Source organism: Podarcis liolepis (genome assembly GCF_965112155.1).
Source record: "Podarcis liolepis genome assembly, chromosome: 7".
NCBI classification, from domain to species: domain Eukaryota; kingdom Metazoa; phylum Chordata; class Lepidosauria; order Squamata; family Lacertidae; genus Podarcis; species Podarcis liolepis.
In genome coordinates, this window is record NC_139561.1 from 54243677 (window position 1) to 54267498 (window position 23822).

At 45.4% G+C, this 23822-nt stretch overlaps 1 protein-coding gene and 3 long non-coding RNA genes across 5 annotated transcripts; 3 read left to right on the forward strand and 1 right to left on the reverse strand.

Annotated features, from left to right (window-relative positions):
• Window positions 1-965: 965 nt before the first annotated feature.
• Window positions 966-9558, reverse strand: LOC310712252. Of its 2 annotated transcripts, XR_014528805.1 has the most exons (3): window positions 7675-9558; window positions 7300-7523; window positions 966-3084 (listed from the first exon to the last, which is right to left on the reverse strand). It is a non-coding gene; the product is annotated as an uncharacterized lncRNA (long non-coding RNA). The 2 variants fall into 2 exon arrangements; XR_014528806.1 differs by having other exon boundaries at window positions 7300-9558.
• Window positions 9559-9593: 35 nt separating this feature from the next.
• On the forward strand, window positions 9594-10173 carry LOC310712253. The gene is made up of 2 exons (XR_014528807.1): window positions 9594-9962; window positions 10000-10173. It is a non-coding gene; the product is annotated as an uncharacterized lncRNA (long non-coding RNA).
• Window positions 10174-13506: 3333 nt separating this feature from the next.
• On the forward strand, window positions 13507-19082 carry LOC310712261. The gene is made up of 3 exons (XR_014528818.1): window positions 13507-13831; window positions 17587-17623; window positions 17962-19082. It is a non-coding gene; the product is annotated as an uncharacterized lncRNA (long non-coding RNA).
• Window positions 19083-20444: 1362 nt separating this feature from the next.
• LOC310712246 (metallothionein) lies at window positions 20445-23687 on the forward strand. The gene is made up of 3 exons (XM_083515159.1): window positions 20445-20684; window positions 22483-22548; window positions 23482-23687. The coding sequence occupies exons 1-3, from the start codon at window positions 20654-20656 to the stop codon at window positions 23574-23576; spliced, it is 192 nt and encodes a 63-aa protein (XP_083371285.1). The 5' UTR covers window positions 20445-20653; the 3' UTR covers window positions 23577-23687.
• The last annotated feature ends 135 nt before the right edge of the window (window positions 23688-23822 follow it).

Sequence of the window (23822 nt, forward strand, 5' to 3'; positions counted from 1 at the left end):
TTCTAATTTCCCACAGGCATCTGGTTGGACACTGTGAGTAACACTATGCTGGACTATATGAACCATTGGTCTGACCCAGCAGATTCTTATGTTCTTAGGAAAATGCACTGGAAAGTGTTGGACAACAATTGCTTGGCCCAGCAATGTCTCCCCGTAAATAAATGGGGATTGTTGCTCAATAAATAGGTTGTCTAGACGTTACCTAGGTCAAACTGATCTCTCCAAGTTTAACATTTCTCAGAGGGTTGTTGTGCTGATAAAATGAGATAACTTGACACACCCAGAGCCGTTTAAAGGGAAAAGTGAGGCAAAAGCAGATACATTAAACAGCTATCCCTAGGTAAATGTTTTGTGACAATTCCATTCCTTTTAAAAAATCTTTACCTAGCTTTTCTCATGATCAGTGCATTAAGAGATTACTGCAGATCTTGTAAATCAGGTGCCAATATATATGAAACACCGAAGTGGTTGGATGTTACAAGCCCAGACAAGCATCTCCTTAGCATCACGAAGATTCATTTCACTGGCTTTCTTGAAAGCTTCCCTTTAATTCTGAAAATTAGTAAGCAACAAAAACTTAAATACCTTTCTCCAAGGCTTGACGATGCTTAGGGCCAACGTCAGCCAAGAGGAAGGTTTAATGGGTTTCTTTTTACTCACGCTACTAGTAATGACAGCAAGGTCTCTAAGGAAATGACTGCTGCAGCTAGCAGGAGTGGTCAGCAGGCTAGCTTAAGGAGTGTAGAAGACGGCAAGTGACACACATAGCCCTGTCCTCCATGTCACTGCCACACCTCAGCATCTCGTGCCTGAGGGAGTGGCTTCACTTTGCCCAGTGGTAGTGCCAGGCTACCAAAGAATAGCAATACTGTTTCATGCTACCCCAGCCTCCAAGCCATGCAAGATTCAGGGCTTCCAGGTGCTTGCCCAGGGTTCAGTTTCCTTGGACAGCGGAGACTGTGGCATCTTTAGGATACAGTATATGGTTTATTTACACCTGAGCCTACAATGGAGAGGCTCACATCAGTAACACCCCAAGAGGGTCTGGCTTCTCTCATAGCCACAGCCTTGGATTGCAACAGAAATCAGGCATGGCTCTGGCTCCTAGCCTACAGCCCACCCATTTGGTATCTAGCACAGAGCTACTTCCTTTGTTACCTTAATGGCCTGTACTTAGAAGACCATTACCTAACCAGAAAGCTAGCCTGACTATTCCAGAAATTGAATCCGTGCTGGATACATGAATTAGCAGGGGGCTCAGGCATACCGCCTACCCCTCCAACTCGTATCAACACATTTTTGACTCAAAAGCACTTGCTGGTATTCATTTTGCATTTCCCAGCCTGAACTGGGAAGTCGGGGGAAGGGCACTTTCCCCATGTTGTTGGATATTAACCTGTTAGATCTTATCTGGAGGATGATGGTCGTCCTGTCAGAATCCGTGCCTGCCAAGAACAGAAGTGCCAGGGGATTAGTGGGAACATGGTGGTCACAAGATGAAGCAAGGTAAATTCTAGGTATACTTTGTCAACTCCAGCCCTTCCTAGCTCTGAGGTTCCTCCTTCCCAGATTACTCAGAGAAGCTGGAAGGGAGACAACGGTTGGTCCCCCCCCCCCATGTCTTATGATCATGTTGCACCTTCTATTAACATTTACAGAAGTTACAGATGTACATCAAAGGGAAACAAACTCCTTTCATCTTTCAGACAGGCCCAAACACACATCGGCACATTCAAAGACATACCAATTCCTACTAGAATTATAGCCAGAGGGCATCACCCCACCAAATCCATCTTCGTGTGAGCTCAATAAATGCAAAGCTAACCCAGTTTGTTGGCCTTATGAGACGATAGGAGACCTATAGGCACCTAAAGTTTTGGGGTGGGACAAGTTGTTGTTTTTTAAGTGAAACTGCATATTCGAGTGCCAAATATCCAATTTCATAGTTCTTCAAAATGCCTAATTTCAAGGGTGGAGGCACTTAGGCTCTCACAGATGTCAGTCTCTGACGTGATGTACCTGCACCACTCACTCCTGTCTCCTCTGAGCAATACTGGGTGCTTGCAGGTCCCTCCATGCTGGCGTTTTTTTGGCAACAGGTTCCTGACACAATAACCATCCACTGATGGAAGATTCGTTCTGCTTCCTCATTGCGAACATATTATTGCTATCCAGGCAGGCTCGAGCACTAAAAGGCAGGACAAAAAAAAGAAAAAAACTACTGAAATTATGGAATAATTAAGAAATTATGGCATGTCAGCAGGGAGCTACAGGGCATTATGCACTGACTGTAAGTGCAATAGTATGACTGCCCCAAAACTGTCACAGGCACAAAAAAGAATGAGAGGAGGATCGCATACAGCTGCCCCAAGAGCATCATGACCAAGAATCACCATGAATGTGGGACTCCTCCCACCCCAGTGTGGTTTTGACATTGATATAATCAACAGTTGTGATCTGTTCATTCTGGCTATTGTGTCGAAGGCACACAGAGACATGCATACACACCACCTTGGGGCATAATGACACCTCTGGAGCAAGCTCAAATCTCGCTTTTACAGATGTAAACAGCACTAAGCAGGTAGTAATAATCTAGCCAGGGGGCTACTTGCTGGTGTTGGTTTGGATCTTATTTGAAGAAGGTGGGTTATAAATGTAATATATAAAACAGTTCTCCTTTTTTCTTTTCCCTTTGACTGTTTGGGACTACTGAGCATGCTCAGTCCTCATGGGCTTTTGGTTAAGGGAATTGCCCCTTTCAGAGTTGTGGTTTTAAATTACTTATATAGGCTTCAGATTTCCCTCAAGGATACTAATACTGTCCTCTTCTTTTGTAGGGATCCTGCTTCAGCACTCAGCACCTAAGGTGACGCAGGTTTGCAGTCAATACTCAAATGAAGAGCTAAGAAATCCTTCGTTTGGGGCTGACTCTGAGCACATGTCTGGATCCACTAGGAGCCAGGCTTCAAGGGAGCATGTCTCTGGGTCCCAGGAAGGGCTGTCTGTCCAATCCAGTGGGGCTAGAAGCGAGCTGTCATGAAATCCCAGTTAGCTCCCCAAAGTGACAACCAAGCATCAGGAGGCCTAGAATAAAAAGAGAACACTTGATGTTTGTGATTTCAAATGTTCAAAGCAATGCACACATACATAATCTGGTCATAAATTGGGGTGGGAAATGCAGTCTTCAGCCTAATTTCATGCATCGGGGAGCCTGGAGGGAGAGAAGGAGGGCATGGAAAATGGAGAAAAGCCAAGACAGATTGGCTGAAGCAGAAAGAAAAGGGAAGCACCCTGCAAGCAATCAGGCCTGGCAAGAGGTATCTGTCCCTCTTCTGGCAGCTCATGGAGTGGAAAAGATGAGGAAGATGTGTTAGAAATAGAGTGAAAAGAGGTATCAGAAAGAAAGAATGGGAGAGTAGGAGAAAGGGAAATGGGGGAGAAAGAGAAGCCAGTTTGCATCCCCCAAAAATGTATATAAAAGTGTATACATCGGGGAGAAGTGTGCATATAAATGCATATAGTAGTGGAAATAACACAAAAATGTATTAGAAAAAGAATTCCTCACATAAATTTGTGCAATAGTCAAAATTGCATTTAAAAATGTTCATATTAAGAACAATGTGTACCAAGATGCTGGTTTATTTTCATGAAGAGTTTTAACAAATGCAAATTTATGCAGAAATGCAGAGAACAGAACTTAAGGCTGGGAAAGTGAGAAATTTACAGATTCATCCATCCCTGTTAAAAAAATGGAATTACCACAAGCTAATTGCCCTACATAACAGTGTTGCCTTTTCTGGCAGTACCAAGGCTAGATGAGTCAGCAACTGGGATTAGTTATATAAATCGGAACATCAATCAGAAAATAATTTATTGGTGATATTGGAGTGAGGATGTGCCAATGATGCCTGCTTGTTTATTAGTTTGTAGAGATAATATATATAGGTAGGCATGAGATCAGATGAATTCATGGAAACTGGCTATTCATAATATGAGAAATATCTCACAGAAAATTTCCCTTAACAGTGTAAGCAGTGTTCTGCAGAAATAGTAAATCTGGATTAAATCATGGTGGGGTGATACAGGATGTCATTTGAGGATAATGTCTTGTGTGAATGTGGCACCAAACTTTCACACATGCACAGCACTAAGCCCACAATAGCCTGCTGTGCAGAAGCAACCAGCATCTAAGCCTGACTTGTCTCACGTTCATCTTCTACATGGTAACAGGGGCGCCGACTTATAAAAAATATTGGGGGGGCCCATACCGGGGTCCTGCCGCTGGTTCGCTCGGGTAGCCGGGAGAACGCAGTTCGAGGTGGCGGTGTTGGGGAGAGACCCTCGCTCAGGGCACCACTAGACTTGGCGGCCGGCGGCCTATCTGGGGGGTTTTGGAGCGTATTTCGGCGGAGCGATTGGGGAGGAGGGGGCTTGTTGCCGGATTCTTCAGCTGAGCCGGAGATCCGCTGCTGGGGGTCCCTGGGCCGAGTTGTGAGCACGGCCTGCTGAAGGGAGATCCAGCCGATTGCGCGACGGGGACGGCCGGGGCTCTCCGGCTAGGGCGCGTGGCTGGCTGGCTGGCGAGGGAGCAGGTGGGGAGGAGGCGGGGGTCCTCACTCTCTTAGGAAACGCACCCGCGCGCCCGATTGCCACGAAGTCCGAAGGGTGCGTGTGTGGAATTAAAAAGCAAAAACGAGATACGGGCAGGGCAGGCAAAGAGTTTTCTGCAAGAGGATGGAGGGCAGGTTGAAGAGAAAATCACTCAGGATGAGACAGTCAAATCAGCCATGATAAAATGGGCTCAGGATATTGGGTATAACATCATGTTTGAGGACTGGGAAAGGTTATGGACCACCGGAATGAAATTCACGGCATGTAATGCCTTGAAGGAAAATATTATGAAAATGATTTATAGGTGGTACATGACCCCAGTCAAGCTTGCAAAAATATATCACCTGTCTGATAATAAATGTTGGAAATGTAAGGAGGCTGAAGGGACATTCTTTCACCTCTGGTGGACTTTTCCAAAAGTGAAGGCCTTCTGGGAAATGATCTATAATGAGTTAAAAAAGGTATTTAAGTATACCTTTCCCAAGAAACCAGAGGCCTTCCTCTTGGGCATTGTTGGCCAGAAAGTGTTAAAGAAGGATAGAACTTTCTTTATGTATGCAACTACAGCAGCAAGAATACTTATCGCAAAATATTGGAAGACACAAGATTTGCCCACACTGGAAGAGTGGCAGACGCAATTGATGGACTACATGGAACTGGCTGAAATGACTGGCAGAATCCGAGATTTGGGAGAAGAAACAACGGAAGAGGACTGGAAAAAATTTAAGGACTATTTACAAAAACAATATAAGTTGTATGAATGTTAAAAATTTACACGATTCGGAAACTATAGCTTCAGCAATTAGATTTGGGAAACAGGAAATTATATTTTAAGTAAGAAAAGGTCAAAATCTAAGGTAATACTATGTTTAATTTAAGATATAAGTAACTGATGAAAAGTATGTTAAATTTAGAGGTATAGTATTTGAAAAGTACAAAATAAGGTACGAAACAAGGTAATAATTTGCTGATATCTTTATTATAAAGAATGCAGGGTAAGGGAGATGCGAGGAAGTCCAGTTAGTTATATAAAAAATGTGTTGAATGGTTGGTTTTCTTTTCTTCTTTTTCTTTTTTTCTTTTTCTTGTTCTTTTACTTTTTTCTTCAGTGTATGTTTCTAACTTTGTATTTGAAAACTTAATAAAATATTTATAAAAAAAGAAGAAGAGAAAATCCTTTCGCTTTTCTGGGGCGCAGGGAAGTCTCAGAGCCGGAGGTTGGGGAAGGGACCCCCTTTGCTCTGCCCTCTTCTCCCGTCTTAGATTCGCATGGGGGTCTCCGCCCGAGCTTGCCTGGCCACCGGGCCACACAAGGGCCGCGCTCTACGCGGCACACCTTGCTAGCCGCACAGCTGTCCTCCGCGGCTGCGGAGCGGCCCTGCGCCGGTGCCCAGCCCCTCTGGGCGCCCGCTGCGCTGCCAATGACAAGCGGGCGACGTCGCGGGCGGGGAAGGCGTCGCTTTCTTTCCCGATCCTTCATCCTCCCAGTCTTCCAGCCCTTTTTTGGGTTGGAAGCTCGCCTCGTTCGCCCTTCTCCTTTCTTCACCCTGCGCGCAATTTTCCTCCCTCGTCTCCCTCCCCATTTCTCCTTCCTTCCTTCCTGACTGACTGACTGACGGGCTCGGGCTCGGGCTCGGGCTCGGGCTCCGGGTCGGGCTCAGGCTCAGGCTCGGGCTCGGGCAGCCACAGCGTCGGCGGTGTTGGGGATCGGCGGCGCGGGGGGATGGCCCTCCCGGGGGAGCCGGCGCTGCTCAATGGGGTTGCCAAGGAGACAGGCCGGCCGCCCCCCTCCCCCGGCCCGGCGCCCCCCGCCGCGCCGGTGCCCGTTATCGAGCTGGTGCGCGCCGGGCGCCCTATAAAAGCCGCGGACGCGCCCACCGCCGCCCGAGATTATTGGGGGGGCTGAGCCCCCCCAAACGAATTTTTGAGGGGGCTCGGGCCCCCTCAAGCCCCATGGAGTCGGCGCCTATGCATGGTAATGAAGCATTGGCCAAGCTGGCACCTTTCAGATGTTACTAGACTGAAATTCCCATTAGCCCCAGCCAGCGCTCTATGATGGCTGGGGCTGATGGGAACTGTAGTCCTGCAACTACTGGAGAGCATCAGCCGATGAAGGGTACAGGAATGGAACACAGCCCCACCCATAGACTATTGTTTTCAATATCTAATCTGATAGTTTCCAGAGCACACTGATGAAGTCAACAATATCTAATCTTCTGGGGCACCCAACCTAGGGATAAGGAGTATGTATTCCCATTGTTCATTGGGTGGAGGTGTTGTATGTTTTTTGTGAGGCACCCTCCCTAGCAGATAAGAAACTGGGAACTCAGCTACCGTAAAGCCTTGCCTCAGCCTTGTCCAGCATGGAGTCCACTAGATGCTTTTGATTACAACACCCATTAGCCTCAGCAGGGGGAACCTGTGGCCTGCAATTCCCATCATCCCCAGCCATTTGTCATGTTGGCTAGGCCTGATGGGAGTTGTAGTGCAAAACATCTGGAAGGTGCCAGGTAGGGGAAGGATGCTCAAGTAACAGAGCTGGAAAGCATTTCCTGCCTCTGGTGTAGTGATTAAGAGCGGTAGTATCGTAATCTGGGGAACCGGGTTCGCGTCTCCGCTCCTCCACATGCAGCTGCTGGGTGACCTTGGGCTAGTCACACTTCTCTGAAGTCTCTCAGCCCCACTCACCTCACAGAGTGTTTGTTGTGTGGGAGGAAGGGAAAGGAGAATGTTAGCCGCTTTAAGACTCCTTCGGGTACTGATAAAGCGGGATATCAAATCCAAACTCTTCTTCTCTTGCCTGAGACTCCTGCTACAGCATTTTGAGTCTGACTACGGCATATGGTAGCCTTGAACCTGTAGTTTCTGTGAAGGAGTTTCTCCCATCTTCATTTTTCTTTTCGTTTGGTTGCCTGCATGTGTAAGGAAAACAAAAGCACTTTCATCATTCTTCCAGCTTGCAAAAGAGTTTCACATCTCCTTGCCCACTAGGTGCTAAATTATAAGGCGTGCAAGTGCTAATCTGCAATTTTCAGGGATTGGCAATAAATGCAGATGTCTTACCCACAGCCTGCCAGCTGAGCCACCACAAAGTGAAAGGCGTGCACTCCGCCTAATTTAGGTTTTACAAGGCACAGTGGTCTGGAGGCAACAGCTAGGGAAATAGAAAATACACATCACAGGTGCCGGTTTGACCACTCATTTGCTCTGTGGCTTGGGAAGACAAGTTGTTTAAAGCACTATGTCCAAATTAGAGCAAGTGGTAAAGGCTTCTACTTCTATACTTAGCTCTCTCTCTCTGACCTAGTTTTAAAGTATGTTGAGCACAAAGGCTTTACTTTAAATTGAAAAATTGCAAGCACTAACAGGCCTAGGCATGAAATCACTATGTTGCCTCTCCTTGCCTTGAGGTCTGCATCTGTAAAATGGGCATAGGGACAACTCCATTTGTTCTGTACAATTCATTAAAAACAAGCTGTTGGGTAAATTTCAATTATTAAATTAGATTACGATTTATTTAACAGATTTTTATTCTGACTTTCTTCCAAAAAACTCAGGTGCAGATACAAGGTTCCTTCCACTCCTAGTGTTATCCTTACAACAACCCTGTGAGGTGGGTTAGGATGAGAGATAGTAAGTAGCCTGAGATTGCCCAGTGAACTTCATGGCTGAGCAAAGAATCTATTTTATATTTCATCTTTCATATGCAAGAATCCTCCAGCAGTTCATTCAACAGTTTAACCCCAGTTTGTGGGCTTGTGAACATTTGTTAGAGAGGGGTGAGTCAGGAAACCATTCCACCAGCACCCCCCACCCAAAGGGTTGTAGTCACCACACTGTGGGAATGAAGTAGAACTAAGCTGGCTGAAGGATGTTCAATGTGCAAAGTTCTTGGCAGCCACACAATGCTCTGGACAAGCTGGCAAGAACTTTGACACTGTGGTGGTCCAACATGGTACAATTTGTACCACAAATTGATAAGTGGCTCAGGAAAGAGGAAAAAATGCTTTTCTGCATCTGGGCTGCTTTCAGACGGAGCTATTTCCAGGTGGGATTCAATAAAGTACAGTCAAATTCAGGGTGTGCAATTAAAGATGACCTGGCACTGTTGCACAACCTACCTGCTCCCCCTTACATGTCAAAAGAACAATTTGAGGATGAAAAGGAGAGTGCAAAATAACAATTGCTTGGCACAACATCAGGGGCTTCCTTGCTTGTTTATTGAGCATTAACTATGATTTATTTGCAGTGTGTTTAGACGACGTTGCATCAAGCAAACGTCCCCACCTCCCTTTCCTGCGCACTTTGCCATCACTTTCTTTATGCTAACAGTCGGCGGGGCTGGGAAATGGGGGTATGTCTGTTGCGCAAGATTGTCCAATTGCACACTTTGCATTCGCTGACAATCTGGAAGCACTGGATGTCCTCCAAACTTTGGGTAAACAAATGACGATGGATGCTCAATTGAAAGGTCTTCTGGAAGAGACCACGGTGACAACAGCTTTTTACCCCCCCCCCCAAAGTAAATCCAAATTATATGGGGGGGAGCCATTTTGATGCCGGGAAACTTTTGCACGCATCACCAAGACAACCCCCCCAAGCCGCTCTCTGCAAGCACCCACCAATTTGGAGGATGGCCGCACCCCTCCCACCTGGGCTGCACACGGCCGTGAGAACCCTCCGGTGCGCAAAGCGAGGCGTGTCCGCGCCCGCCAGCCCACTGATCATCCCGCATCGCTCCGCCACGCAGGCGAGCGCCCGACCAGCCGGTTTGTTGGCGGGGGCGGAGCCGTGCGCACGGGACGCGGGCAGAGGCGGAGCCCGGCCGCTTTGCACGCGGTGCCGGCGGGAAATAAAAAGAGGCGAGGACGGCACTGCGGAGCTCAGCTGCTAACCGATCACCCGAACGTCGTCTTAGCTGCTGGAGAGATCGAGCCCAGGAGAAATGGATTCTCAGGACTGTCCCTGTTGTAGTGGTGAGGAAACCTTCCTTCCTCTTTCTATTCATTCCGCTTGTTCATCCTTCTCTCCTTACATCTGGATCCCACCCGCTTTCCCTTCCGATCTGCCTCTCCCCCTCTTTCCCCTGCTTCTGCTGCTTGGCAAGGCGCTGCTTCGGGCCACGTGGAGCGCTCTGTTTTTGACTTGGATTCTCTGCGTCCCTATCAACGAGGGACGCTCTTTCCTCTTTCTGACTCCGAGGGCGAATCAGGCCGGTTGTGTTACAGGCGAGGGGAGGAGACTGACCTAAGATGATGTCCGCTTTTGCCAGGATGAGTTTGGGTCAGCCTTGTCCACCACCCTCACACACACGTCTCTTAGACTACAACTCCCATCAGGAGCCGATGGGGGTTGTAAGTCCAAAGCATCTGGAAGGGCATGAGAGAGAGGGTGCCAACGTGGCGGCGGGGGAGTAGGTCTTTTCCCTGCCTCCTCCTCCTCCTCCTCCTCTTATTATTATTTCTTACTTATTGAATTTATATACCGCCCTATACCGGAGGTCTTTTGTTTCTTCCTTTATGCTATATCTCCACTCTGCTACAATAAAATTGTTGTCAAGTGTTCAAGTTTCTGGAGGAATATTTAAGTCCTATAGAACGCTATATTGCCCTTTTTCGAGGTGTTTATTGGGGAAAGAGAAAGTTAATTGCCTCCTAAATTATTCTAGGCTTCTGAAGGCTTCTTTACTGAGTGTCAATGTAAATGTGCGCAGGAGATGCTAAGTTTGTAATTGTAATGGGATTCCACCCTTCCTCTTTTAGGTGGTTCATGCACCTGTGGCAACAACTGTCAGTGCAAAAACTGCAAGTGCAAGTCATGCAGAAAGAGTGAGTATGAACAGTTCCTTCCTTTCCTATGTATTTTGTTCCTGGGAGCAGCCCTTTTTTTTCTTTAGTACTGGAATGGCAAAAACCACAATCGGATGCAGCACATGAAAAGATTACCATATTTACTTGAATCTAATGGTCACCTTTTTGGCCAAATTACATTGCGAAAAATAAGGTGTGCATTAGATTCGATGGCACATTTACATTTGCCAGCAAATACTTTTTTTGGTTTCAAGGTTCTGAAAATTGAGGTGCGCATTAGATTCGATGGTGCATTAGACTCGAGTAGATACAGTACTTGGGACAAGAGTAGGTAAGATGGGACTGACCCTAACTTACATGCTGTATTAGAGAGCGAATTTTGTGGGCATAACCCTGCATGTCTGACATTCAGCAAGTTGTTACCAAGTGTGCATGAAGCACTGGTTGGCTAGTGTAACTGCGACTTCATGTATGGTAGCCATGGGTCAGTTTGCAGGTTTTATTTTTTTTATTGTGCAATAATTATTATATAGTGCTTAAGAACTCAAGTGGTTTACATAAAATAGCATGAATCTATTTAAAAGCAGCAATTAAAAACAGAAGATAACATGAGTTTTTATTATGTACATTTAAAAAAATGATATTATTTGTACTTGAAGTCCACCTGGACTGAAGGGTTCCAGGGCAGGGTAGAAAAATATCACAGCTGAAAATGGGTACAAAAGTATCATTAAAACCATACAATAAAACCCCAGAGTTTATTTTTAGTGACTTGGAGTAGAATTTCCACCAGAAGAAAGAGCCAGATGTAGCAGCTGAGACTATGCAATAGCCCTGGGAGCAAATGTGAAGGATGCTCGCTTCAAAAAGGGCACCTTAGCTCTTTGGACTCTACTGTGTTCTATTTTCACCACCATTTCCAGGGCTCCTTAGAATGACCTTGTTTTTCAGTAACAGACTCGCATTACAGCCACAAATCCGAAAATTCTAGCATCCTTTCCCTGCTTGTATTGCTCCATGCAAGAGCATATCTTTTTCATGGAACATAAAGCAGAGAACATCATTCAGTTGATCCCTGTTGAAATGGCATTGCAAACTGTTTGGAGTCAAATGGTTTGCTGCTGATGCTAGTGTGGTTAAAGCATGTGCACATATATCATAATTGCTGTCCTCATCCAGCTCTCATATTCTGATCCCAGCAACATTGTTGTCTGCTGGGTCCACTCCCCAGCTCTGCTAAGAGATCCTCATTGGCTGAAACCACAAAGGTAAATTTTCATTTCTGTTTCTAGGTTGCTGTACCTGTTGTCCGGTGGGCTGCAGCAAGTGTGCCCAGGGATGTATCTGCAAAGGTCCCCCTTCCACCAAATGCAGCTGCTGCAAGTGAATCTTCTCTGGCTCTCCAAGCACTGATCTGTATATTTGATTGCCAGCAGGAATGTAACCTTATTGTCCATTTATATATTTGCCTGTGCATTTTTGTAGCCTTTAGATGTGAAAATAAGCTATGTGGGAAGTAACACAAGCTATGTGGAAAATAATAAAAGCTGTATGTATATAAGAAACATTTGGAGAATGTTTTGTTGGTAGTGGTTCTTTCCTTCTTAGAGGACAGAGGCAGTGAGCCCTGAAACTCAGACTGTGTACACGTAATACCTTTAAAGCACATTTCCCTCCAAAGAACCTTGGGAACTGTAGTTTTTTATGGTTGCTGGCAATCGTTCTGTGAAAGTAAATTACTGTTCCCAGGTTTCTTTTGATGTTGGGGGGGTTGCTTTAAACATTGGAAATGTGCATGGCCTCTGAGCTCCACTTTGTGGAGCCTTAATCATGAATCTGTTCCTGGTGAATTCCAAGTTGCTGGTGGTGTGGGGATAGCTACACTGCCCGGAGGAGGCTGGTCTGGGGAAGAATGTTTAGAAGATGCTTCTCTGAACAGCTTTTCATGCTTTCCTGGCAAAGCACAAAGTAGGCTTGTTATGCGCAACACAAATCATGCACAACACACATTTCTTCTGTCTCCCAACTAGACATTACTGTGCAACACATCCATCCCATGAGAGGGAAGGAGTTTACGTTAGCATCAGTAAAAAAGGACAGAAGACAGATTTACATAATGTTTGTATATGCTAATATGGGTGGAAATGTTACAAGTAATTGCTGTGATTTAAATGGAAATGCAGCACATATATCTACAATCTACATAACTGAGAAGAGGTTGCCCAGCTCACCTGTGTGCCTGCTTGGTCTGCTGCCCAGGCTCTAACTCAGGGGTCAGCAAACTTTTTCAGCAGGGGGCTGGTCCACTGTCCCTCAGACCTTGTGGGGGACCGGACTTTATTGGGGGGATGAACAAATTCCTATGCCCCACAAATAACTCAGAGGTGCGTTTTAAATAAAAGGACACATTCTACTTATGTAAAAACGCGCTGATTCCCGGACTGTCTGTGGGCCGGATTTAGAAGGTGATTGGGCCGGATCTGGCCCCCGGGCCTTAGTTTGCCTACCCATGCTCTAACTGTTGATGCACATCTTGAAAATATGAACCTCTTCTCAGTTCCTTCTCCTTAACCCAAGTTTAAGTACATCCACACACCATACATTTAAAGCACTAGCTGAGACCATTGGGCATTGTAGCCCTGTGAGGGTAATGACTGTTCCTACGGTTCTGTGAGGGGAAGCCATGTGCTTTAAATGCAGAGTGTGAGCTGGCTGCCCTCTTCAAATATGGCAACTCCCATCAGCCCCAAGTGCCATAGCTAATGTTCAGGGCTGATGGGATTTGTACTTCAACAAGCGTCTGGATGGGCACATTCTCCCACTACTGAAGTTTTGCACTGTTGCAGGCTACTGTCCATAATGATTCCATATTTGGAGGGGATTAAACAAGATGCTATGATAAACCCATGACCTCATTCACAGCCATATGTCTGTAGTGCTAGTGCTTGCTAGATCTTCTACAACCCCAAGATCCACCAACCACAGCCAGATGCAAACAGCATTCACTTAGAATTAAAGGTTCCGGAGCCCAGGGATTTGTTCTGAATACTAACAAAAATCCTCCCACACAAAATCCACTCATCTATGCTCCACCTGCAGCAGCTTTCTTCATTTAAGCTATATAATTTGGAGGAGGAATAATTTTGCTATTAAACAACTGGGCATTAGAAGTCCTTGCCAATGTACATCTAATCACAAGGTGAATTGATTAGGTCTTAAAAGATGTTTTGGGGCCAGTGGGTGCAGTTGGAATTTTGAGAAACTGCTGTGGGTGCCAGTCTCAAAATGGCTGCCACGAGGGCATGGCATAGCACAAAATGGCTGCCACATCCCAAAGAGAAGAAAAAGAGACAAGACCACAAAATGGTGTGGGTGCATAACCCATCAGCCACCCACTCAGTGGGGGGAAAGTATCACCTGCTGCCATACTGAATCATTGTTTTCTGTTTTTTTTAAAAAAGGTGCTCTCTGCACCTCTCCCAAGTTCAGAACAGACAAGAGGGTGGGTCTCCAATCCTGCCATACAATGTATGTAGGCATTTGGGTGGCAGGGGGTGAATAATGTAGGAGAGGCTAAGCCACCGTAAACAGGACCTGAGCAGAGAGATCATTGTGCATTATTATTTTAAAAAACTTTTTATTAAATATTTTATTTTGAGGGGATATTTACTATGACCTTTTGCGAGCACCATATTAGGTTCTGGCAGGCACACACTGGGAATCCTTGTATTAAGCAGATTCCAACTGCACCACCTAATCCAGCTCTCCTGGCACAGAAGCCAACCCACACAGTTCCACTGTGTGTATGAACACTGAAGCTACACAAGGAACACCAGTTACACAGGTCTTTCTAATCTAGTCATTGCTGGAGGGATGTATAAATGGAGCAATTGTTAGCACCGAATCTGGGAGGTTATCTGTCTAATTTCCATATTCTATCTCATGGTCACATTCTAATGTCATAGTTCAACATGAACAAAATAATGCACTGAGGGATTACATCAGTAAAGAGGTCGGAAGGAAGGAATTTAGTTATCAGTTGTTGTCACTGGATTCTGTGGAGCAGAAGAAATGATGGTTTACAGGCCAGTGGCTCCCCTTTCACCCCAAGGAATTGGTGTCAACAGGGCGAAGAGACTGGGTTAGCCTATACTCAAATGGGGTAGTATCCAACTAAGTTTTACTCAAGAGTAGAGCTACTGGAATAAGTGTACATGACTAAGTTAGGTTCATTCATTTCAACGGATGTATTGTAAGTAGAATTTACTAATTGAAATTTTATATTCCATTTTTCATCACATAGGTCTCAACATTAACATATACAATATACAAATTTTAAAACACAACCCACCCACCCCCAATTAAAACCTCAAGAAAACAAAAACACAAAACATGAGAAGCATTCAGGGTGCAAAGACCTCCTGAAATGAAATTACCGGTAAGCAGGTACCTGAAACTCAGTAGGCATGGTGCCTGTCTTAACTCCTTGTCAGAGGGAGTTCCATAGAATTTGGCCCCAGACTCTGAAGGCACAACTATTTGTTGACATGAGTCAGAGACGGAGCCACTAAAAGGATTCCCTGCTCCCTGATGATTTCAGTGATCAACTTGGGGTGTATGGGGAAATGTGATCCTTAAGCTACCCTGGGCCCAAGTTATTCAGATCTTTGTGCACTAGAACCTTCAACTTGACCAGGTAGCAGATGGGAAGCCAGTGCAAGCCTCAGGTTCAATTCCCAGCATCCCAGGGTAAGGCTGGGGAAAATTCCTGTCTGAAGTCCTGGAGAATCTGTCACGGAGAATGCTGCTTCTCAGGCCACCATGCCAAGCCTCTGCTGATCTAAACACCTCTGAGAGGGTTTGTAGGGAAGGAGGCAATCTTTAAGATATTTGGGTCTTAAGTCATTTAGGGTTTTAAACACTAATGTGACCACCTTGAAGTGGGCCCTGAAGTGAACTGGCAACCATGCCAGCTGTTTTAAACCAGAGCTTATGTGAGATCTACATAGAACCCCAGACATAAATCTGGCTGCATTTTGGATCAAATAAAGCTTTTTCAAGTTGTCTTCAATGGCAGCCCCATGTAGTGTGCACTGCAACAATCCAATATGGAAGTTACCAGAGCATGGAGTAGAGTGGTCAGATCCTCTTTCCAAAAGGGGTTTCTGCTGGCAAATCAGCCGGAGCTGAGAAAAGGCACTCCTAGCCATCAAGGCCACCTGAGTCTCCAATAGCACCCCCAAAATGAAACCCCCAGGGCAGGATGCTTCCCCACCTCCTAGACTGAGAACACTTTTTCCCCCAGGATTCAGTGTGATTCAATGAATGCCCCATGTTTGCATGTCCTGTGGCATTGATTCTGAATGTCCCTCTAATATACACCCTCCTTGCAGTTCAGTTCCTCTCCTCACTCCTGTCTCTTTCCTCTGCTTACCAAAAGATAACCTGTACAGAATCTAAACTGGGTGGCTAGTTTATTGTCATTGGTGAGTCAACAACATCACTTTGAGAGGAAGGGGTTTGTTTCCCTATTCACAGCCATCACCAAAAACATTTGGAAATTAATGAACTACTTCCAGGAACACCGTGTCTTTTCTAGAGCAGTGGAGACATAAATTCCAGCTACCAGTTGTGCAATTAAATACACACACAGCACAAACCTTGCCAGCATCCGAGCAAAATAAAGTCAGCATTTGTGAATAAACATTCACAAAATGAATGAATGGTACTGGCAGGGTCCTCATTTGTTGGGGCCTGAGTGCAAGCACCTTGGAAACAAAACAACATTTGCTGAAACGTTTGTGTCAACATATAAGGCCACCACATTTCTCTGCCAGAAAGTGTTGCTACAATTGGGGCAAAAAGGCAGACCACCCAAAACGTGCTTGATCCAACTCACCTAGAAAAGGATATTGCAGAGATAGACAAGGCTAAGAAAAAGGCAACCAACATGACCAAGGGGCTGGAGAAATTCTCCTGGGGGCGGGGGGAGATTGCCTCATTTGCGACTTTTTAATTTAGCGAGGGAAAGTAAGGTACATGATAAAGGTAAATAAGATTATGGAGAAAGCAGACCCCCCACGTTGCAAAAATGCATTTAAAAAGAAGAAGCAATAAATAAAAGGCAAGTTGAAAACCTAAAACTAAAGACTAAAAACAGTTCTGACTACAAATTGTATCTAAAATGCCTGGGAGAAATGGGGAAGTGTTGACCAGACTCAGAAAATCTTCAGCTGATGCCAGATGTGTCTCCTTAGGGACAACATTCCAAAATCAGGGATCACCACAGAGAAGTAATGAAAAAGGGTGGGTGGGTATTTGTAGGAGAGATTCACCCTTACAAATGTTACACAAATATGCACACTTATACCCACATGTAGTGGAGACTGGTGCTCATTGTGGGTGGTAGGGCAGAAGGCAGGGAAGCCAATGGCAGTTGGAGATGCTGTGTACACACCAGGTATGTAATGTACTTTGCTTCCCCCAGTGGATCCTGGAAACTGTAGCTTACAATTCTCAGCACCCTTAACAGGTAAGGAGAGGGGGGTAATATGTGTTTGTATAGTGTGTACACAACCATTGACAAGCAGAGCTAACCAGTTCTAGCTTTGTCCTCATCTTCCTCCTTGCTAAGTTTCACTCAGACACAACTGAGACTAAGGAGGAAGCAGAGAGCCAAGAGGACCACCCCTTGGCCTGGTTGTAAGATGGCAGGCAGGTGGGCTTGAGGCTGCAGGGGCAAAGCCCTGTTTGCCCTAATAGATCAGTTTCCACTTCAGCCTTCTTCAGATGTTTTGCCCTCCAGATGTTTTGGATTGCAACTCCCACCAGACCCAACCAGCCGTTGCTGGTGGAACATGTAGTCTGGAGGGCACCAGGAAGAGGAAGACTCTTCTAAAGGTTCCACAGTGGCAAGATGGGGAAGAACCCCCCCCACACACACACACCTACACAAACAAACAAATAATTTCATCCCTCAGGCTGGAGCAACTCCTTTCAAGCAGCTTGACTATATCTTCTTGGTTCTATCATGGCAATGGTGCGGTCTCTCCCCCAAGACCTGGCACATATGACAACACCAGTGTTGAAGTGTGAACTGCAGTGGTGTATCATCATTAAGACATAATGATAATTCTCTCTCTCTCTTTTTCAAATCACTCAACAGAAACCCCTTGTGATGCAACATGAACCCTTCAGGGCAGGTAGGACAGTTTAACTTCATTGTCTGCTCCCTCCTCCCACGTTCCACCTTAAGATGATGACTAAAACATACATTAAACATAATAGAAACACCGCCACCCGACCCCACCCCTATACATCTTCCCTCTCTCCACCCCCCCTTTCTTTTTTCTTTTCTTCTCCCCCTAATGCCTCAACAAATGAAACAGATTTGTAAAAATGTTACATGGAGAGAGAAAAAATACGAGGCACTACACTTCTGTAAAACAAGAAAATCCTTAATAAAATATATATTAAAAAAAAAGATGATGACTAAATGCAGACTCCAGGCATCACTATCAGCAAGTGTGCTTTTTTTCAGCCCTGCTGCATTTAACATATAGCCTCATGAAGTGTTCCAGAGAATACAGAAGCTTGCTCACTGTTACTGTTTTGTGGTACTTTGGTTGGTGTCATAAACCCTGCAATCCCTGTTCAGCCGTGAAGCTCACTGGGCAACCCTAAGCTAGTCACCATCTCTAAGACTAACCTTACCTACCCTCCTAGCTTCCACAGTTGTTGTGAGAATAACATTGGGAGATGGCACTGAACAATAACATCATTAAAGTATAAAATAATAAAATACAGAACACATGACTCACGCTGAATCAAATTGTCTAAGAATGGCAAAAAAAGAAATATTTTCATCAGGAGATGGAATGTCAAAACTGTCTGATTTAAATGCAGTTCGTTAATAATGAAAAAGGAATGAAAGGAAAGAAAAATTAATTAAAATGTGGATTTTGGAAATCACCTTTGCTATTTAAGTTTTTGCTTAATCCCATCAGCACAAACCTTTGCAACACAATCATATTTCTCATGAACTGCCCCCCTCACTTTTACTTCTCTTTCCCTTTGGTCACACAATGGCTGACTCACCCTTGAGTCAGCATTAAACATGTTCCCAGATAAAACTGCTGCACTGCCCCCGGAAGGAGTTTGCACATGGCACAAGATATGTTTGTATTGCCATGTGTTGTTTGCACACAGCACAGGAGACTGAGCAAGAGGAGCAGCGCCTGCTTTGAATGGGGTGCAGAGGAAAATGCAAATGAAAGGCATACCGTGTGTACAGGACTCAGTGTGCTTTGTTCAAAAAGTTCAGTGACAGAAGTCTGTATCTTCTCCAAAATAGAAACCTCAGTCATTTCCAGCTCTTGTTCTCTGTGTGGGTGGGTGTGCGTACACAGTGCTCTAACATTATTACTAGATTCACCCCACACAACAGCAAGCAACCCAAAAGATATCAGATTTATTACTGTGACCTGTAGCGCTGTCAAGGCAGGACTTTGGGGCAGTAGTCCAGGGCCCCCCATTCAGAAGAATGAGCCCCCAAATGCAGCAGGGCTGAATTAGGAAGGAAATGAAATAATGCACAGTACCATTTAGAAAGTTGAGCCTGAAGGCCATTATGCCTTCCAAAGTCAGAAACTGCTGTTGCAGGGCAGGAGAAAGCCTAATGTTGAATGCTCCTGTAAAAAAACAAAAAAACACCCTTGCATTTTACAACATAGATGTATAAGAACATAAGATCAGGCCAGTGGCATATCTAATTCAGCATCCTGATCTCACAGTGGCCAATTATATGCCTCTGAGAAGTCTGCAAACAGGACCTCCAACAGCGGAGGGAGAACACTAGCAGCCACACACAGCCTTACCCTCCATGAATTTGGCCAATCCTTCTTCAAACCTAAGTGGGTGGGTGTCACTATATCTTGCGGGAGGCAAACTGCCTGTTTTTGAAACTTTTCTAGCTCTACAATGTCCTTCTAGAATCACAGACCTGCAGAGTTGGAAGGTACACCAAAGGTCATCTAGTTCAACCCCATTATAATGCAGGAATCTCAACCTTTTTGAGGTCAGTGTCTTAAAGGTGGCAGAGGACTCTGGTTTTGGCATAACTGAAAAACAGAGCCACCACTGTAATCTCCTGGTGTTATTACCCCCATTTTACAAATGGACAACTGAGGCTAAAGATTCCTTCTTTGACAAGATTCATGGCTGAACAGCTTAAGAAAATGAAAAGTGGGATTCAAACGCCTTTTCCTTTTTGATCCCCAGATGTGTAGCTAAATAATGAGGTGGAAACTACTCTTTACGGTGTTCAGAACCCATTACCTGTTATTCCTTCAGCTGTCACAGCACTGAGTCCCATAATTGTAAATAGGTCTCAGGATCCAGCCCTCCTGAGTTCAGATTAATCCCCTGCTGGGAAGGGATGCCCTAAATAAAATGAAGCAGCTCAACTATACTTTAAATGCACAGGGTAACGAAGAAATAGAGCTTACTTTCCCCCTTCCAATCCCTTTTTTCATTTTGCGCGGCGTCTTTTAATACGGAAAGCTTCAGAACTGGGGCCGTTTTCTCACTTGCACTTATCTGGGCTCCTTTTTGCGTTGATGACCATGTTCTTGGATACCCCATAAGGGAAAAAGGGCAGATTCTGTTTACAACAACCACAATCTCTTTTTAATGCTTTAAATAACGAAATCCATTTCAGATCCACACGAGTAAACATAGACACGCTCTTCCAACGGGAAGAGAAAATGACCCGTCACTGAATTTCCCTCTCACTGCAAGTTTTCCCCCTTCTTGCAAAATCTTTCATGCGCCTCCCCCGCCTGGAAGCGGTCGATATTTGCACGCGGAGCCGACGGCTCGATCGTGCAATGCTTCAGGGAAAGAGAGACTAATTTTTGCACGCAGCTCCATAAGCGGAGGGGAGGAGAGGCTGGACCTTTGGCAAGGGCGCCGATTACGAAATGTGCGCACGGGCCGCGCGGGGGGGCCGCCTTCCTTTGCACGCGGCGCTGCGTGGGTTTCGCTTTTGCACCCCTCGCCGCCTCTGCCCGCTGCCCGGGGCCGGTCCGTGCGCAGGAAAGGGGCGGGCGCTTTGCACTCGCCGCGCCTGCCTTCCGGCTGCTTATAAATATGCCGGCAGAGGCTGCCCTCAGGCCACACATCTCCTCTTGCTTCGTTTAATCCTCCGATCTGTGATCACTCCTGCAACTGCGATGGATCCTCAAGACTGCGCTTGCGCCACTGGTGAGTCTTCATTCCACTTGCTCGACTGCTTTAGAAAGAGCCAGGGATCGGTGGCTCAGAGAGCGCGCTCTGCACCCAGACGGTCCCAGGTTCCATCCCTGGTCTCAGACTTTTGTCTGTACCTCTGCAGAGCTGCTGCTGGGCCTGGCAGGTGACTTAGAGCAGGTTCCCCCCAGCCTTCTGTCTTCCAGATGTGTTGGACAACAACACTCATAATCCCCGATGGATGGGCTGTGTTGGCCGGGATTGATTGGAGTCAGTCCCAACAGCATCTGGAGGGTACGGGGCGGCAGAAGGCTGAAGCAGAGGGACAAGCTGCCCGGCTAGGGAAAATGGGCCTTTATTGGGCCAGTTCTGCAGAATGAGCACAAAGGATCCCAAATGCTGCAGTGCGCTGGGCTTAACACTCATTGCCGTCTAAAGAGAGCAGGGGGTGGCTGGAGGCGGAGTCTGCAATAAGGGTTGCTTCCTATACTCTTCTATAGCTTGCATGGTGGGGGGGGGACCACAGGGGATGTTTTTAAAGGGTGTGATTCTCAAGCACTTTACTACACAAATATTTATTTCTAAGTAAATTGCCTTAGGATTGTGGTGCAGCATCCATTTTCATTGGGAGTCCTGCTTTCAACAGCCCTTTTAAGATACAGGATGCGGGTGGCGCTGTAGGTTAAACCACAGAGCCTAGGACTTTCCGATCAGAAGGTTGGGAGTTCAGATCCCCTCAATGGAGTGAGCTCGGTCCCTGCTCCTGCCCACCTAGCAGTTCGAAAGCACATCAAAGTGCAAGTAGATAAATAGGTACTGCTTTGGCAGGAAGATAAACGGCGTTTCCGTGTGCTGCTCTGGTTCGCCAGAAGCGGCTTAGTCATGCTGGCCACATGACCTCGAAGCTGTACGCCGGCTCCCTCAGCCAATAAAGCGAGATGAGTGCCGCAACCCCAGAGTCGGCCGCGACTGGACTTAATGGTCAGGGGTCCCTTTATCTTTAATCAGTTTTAGCCACCGACATCTACAGGCCTACAATTGCCATGCTTACTGATGTCAGGTGTGATGATGTATTTGAGCAGACCTGTCCTTTCTCTGTTCAGCCTCCTTACAGCATCCACAAAATCATATTGAGCAAAAATGTGATTTCCTTCCTCTTCAGATGCCTGCTTTGGCAGTGCTGATCACCTTGAAAGTACTCTGATGCACTAAAGCTAGTCACTTCTGCACTTGAATGTTACTACTATGAAAAAAAAGTATTGCAGCACTCTCTGGGAATCTGTGACCCTGGAGATTCTTGCTTACAGTTGTCCCAATGCATTCATTAATTGGGTAAATAGTGGGATGCTTAGTAACTAACTTGTTTAAGAACCTGTGATCTCTGTTCAGATTCTCAGAACATCAGTCTTTCTACACTTTAGAACTGGCTCTAGTGCTTGATCCAAGCTAGTGGTACGGTTCCCCGTCACAAAGCAGTCCCACTTAAGAAAGAAGCCCACAGTATAAACTCTGGGAACTTACCCTTTGTGGCTTCTGAGTCCTGGAACCCTCCCAAAGCATTCTCATTAAACTTAGGAGCTTTGCCTCCAATTTACTTCTGAATTTTATTCTTCCATCCTATAGGCATAGGTGGCAATTTGGCAAACTTGTATTGCTTCTATTTTTTATTAACGAGAAGAAGTTGTCTGTATGCAGCCCTATAGCCATTGGTTTCAGTGGCTTCAGTGCAAGCATATATTTCTGTTGAAAGGGACGAAGGGTGGAGTTTTATTTTAATTTAACTCAGTGGCATGTATATTTCTCCCCCTTCCAGGTGGCTCTTGTTCCTGTGCCGGCTCCTGCAAATGCAAAAATTGCAAATGCACTTCATGCAAAAAAAGTGAGTATCTCTTTGTGAACCCAATAAAAGTTCCATGCATCAGAAGGAGCTGGTTAAAACCTAGAAGCTAAGAGTTTTGCAGATAAATTCACACTATGTTTAAAGCATATGGCTTCTCCCCCCCAAGAATCCTGGGAATGGTAGGTTGTTAAGGGTGCTGGGAACCACAGCGCTGAAGGGTAATCTACAGTTTCCAGGATACTGGGGAACAGCCATGTTCTCTAAATCAATGGTGTTGGCTGCTGGTCTCACACAGGAACTTGCAATGCAGTCCTAGCATGTGTACTTGAGAGTGATTCTCACTGAACTATTTGGGACTTGATTCTGACAAAATATACATAGGATTGGACATAATGTTCTCCCTTATAAGCCTCCTTTCCAAGGCTTGTCCTTTCACAAGGTTAAGTTCTATTCTTGAACAAATTCATTAAAAGTTAACATCTCTTGGTATTAATTTTGAATTTAGGGAAACCTCCTAAACTTGAACTTTTGTATTTCTCTCACCCATACCCAGTGTAAATCATGCCAGGCTTATTAAATGCCCAGCATCAGGGGAAAAGAAATAGAGAAAATTCCCCTTATTAGCTGACATTCAATATGTGGGTGAAAACTACTTGACGCAAGGAGGCATAAAAGCTTTAGTAAGCTGGAATAATTTGTTTTCCTCTCATATTTTTTTTGAAGCTGTTGATCTGCCAAAAGTGACTTCAGATTTTGGGCTAGTTACGTTTGTATCTGTATTTGCTGTGCAGTCATTGTACCTCTTATACAAGCTGATGGCACCTTAACCACTTTTCCTTCTTCCTTATTGTGCTTGAGACATTTCACTATCCCGCTTAATTTGTTATAATGCCAGCCACTTAAATTACTAAAGGTCATTAATCTCTTTGGCACGCTAAACATCTAATGTCATTTTTTGCCCATCTCTTTCAGGCTGCTGCTCTTGTTGCCCAGCTGGATGTGCCAAATGTGCTAAGAATTGTGTCTGCAAAGAGCCACTGTCGGATAAATGCAGCTGCTGCACCTAAAAATGCAGTTTGAAAAAAGGAGACAATTTTCCTATTTTGTAGTTGCTCTTTCATACAGATAAAAGGAAGAAAAATGTTTTCAGAAAAATAAAAGTATTTTAAACTTGACAACTTTGAACTGTGTTGGCTGGGTGTGGTCTGTATAGCCTTTTTAAAGGCTAATGGGAGCCTATAACGCAAGTCTGCAGACTTTCCAATCGTTTGAAACCAGATGACAAACATGAAAATGACTGAAATGAACCTTTT

What these genes read in the sequence shown, in the direction of transcription:
- LOC310712246 (XM_083515159.1), top strand. Translation starts at nt 20,654, where the DNA reads ATGGATCCTCAAGACTGCGCTTGCGCCACTG. An exon ending in AGACTGCGCTTGCGCCACTG is followed by an intron (nt 20,685 to 22,482) that starts GTGAGTCTTCAT and finishes TCCCCCTTCCAG; the next exon opens with GTGGCTCTTGTTCCTGTGCC. An exon ending in ATGCACTTCATGCAAAAAAA is followed by an intron (nt 22,549 to 23,481) that starts GTGAGTATCTCT and finishes CATCTCTTTCAG; the next exon opens with GCTGCTGCTCTTGTTGCCCA.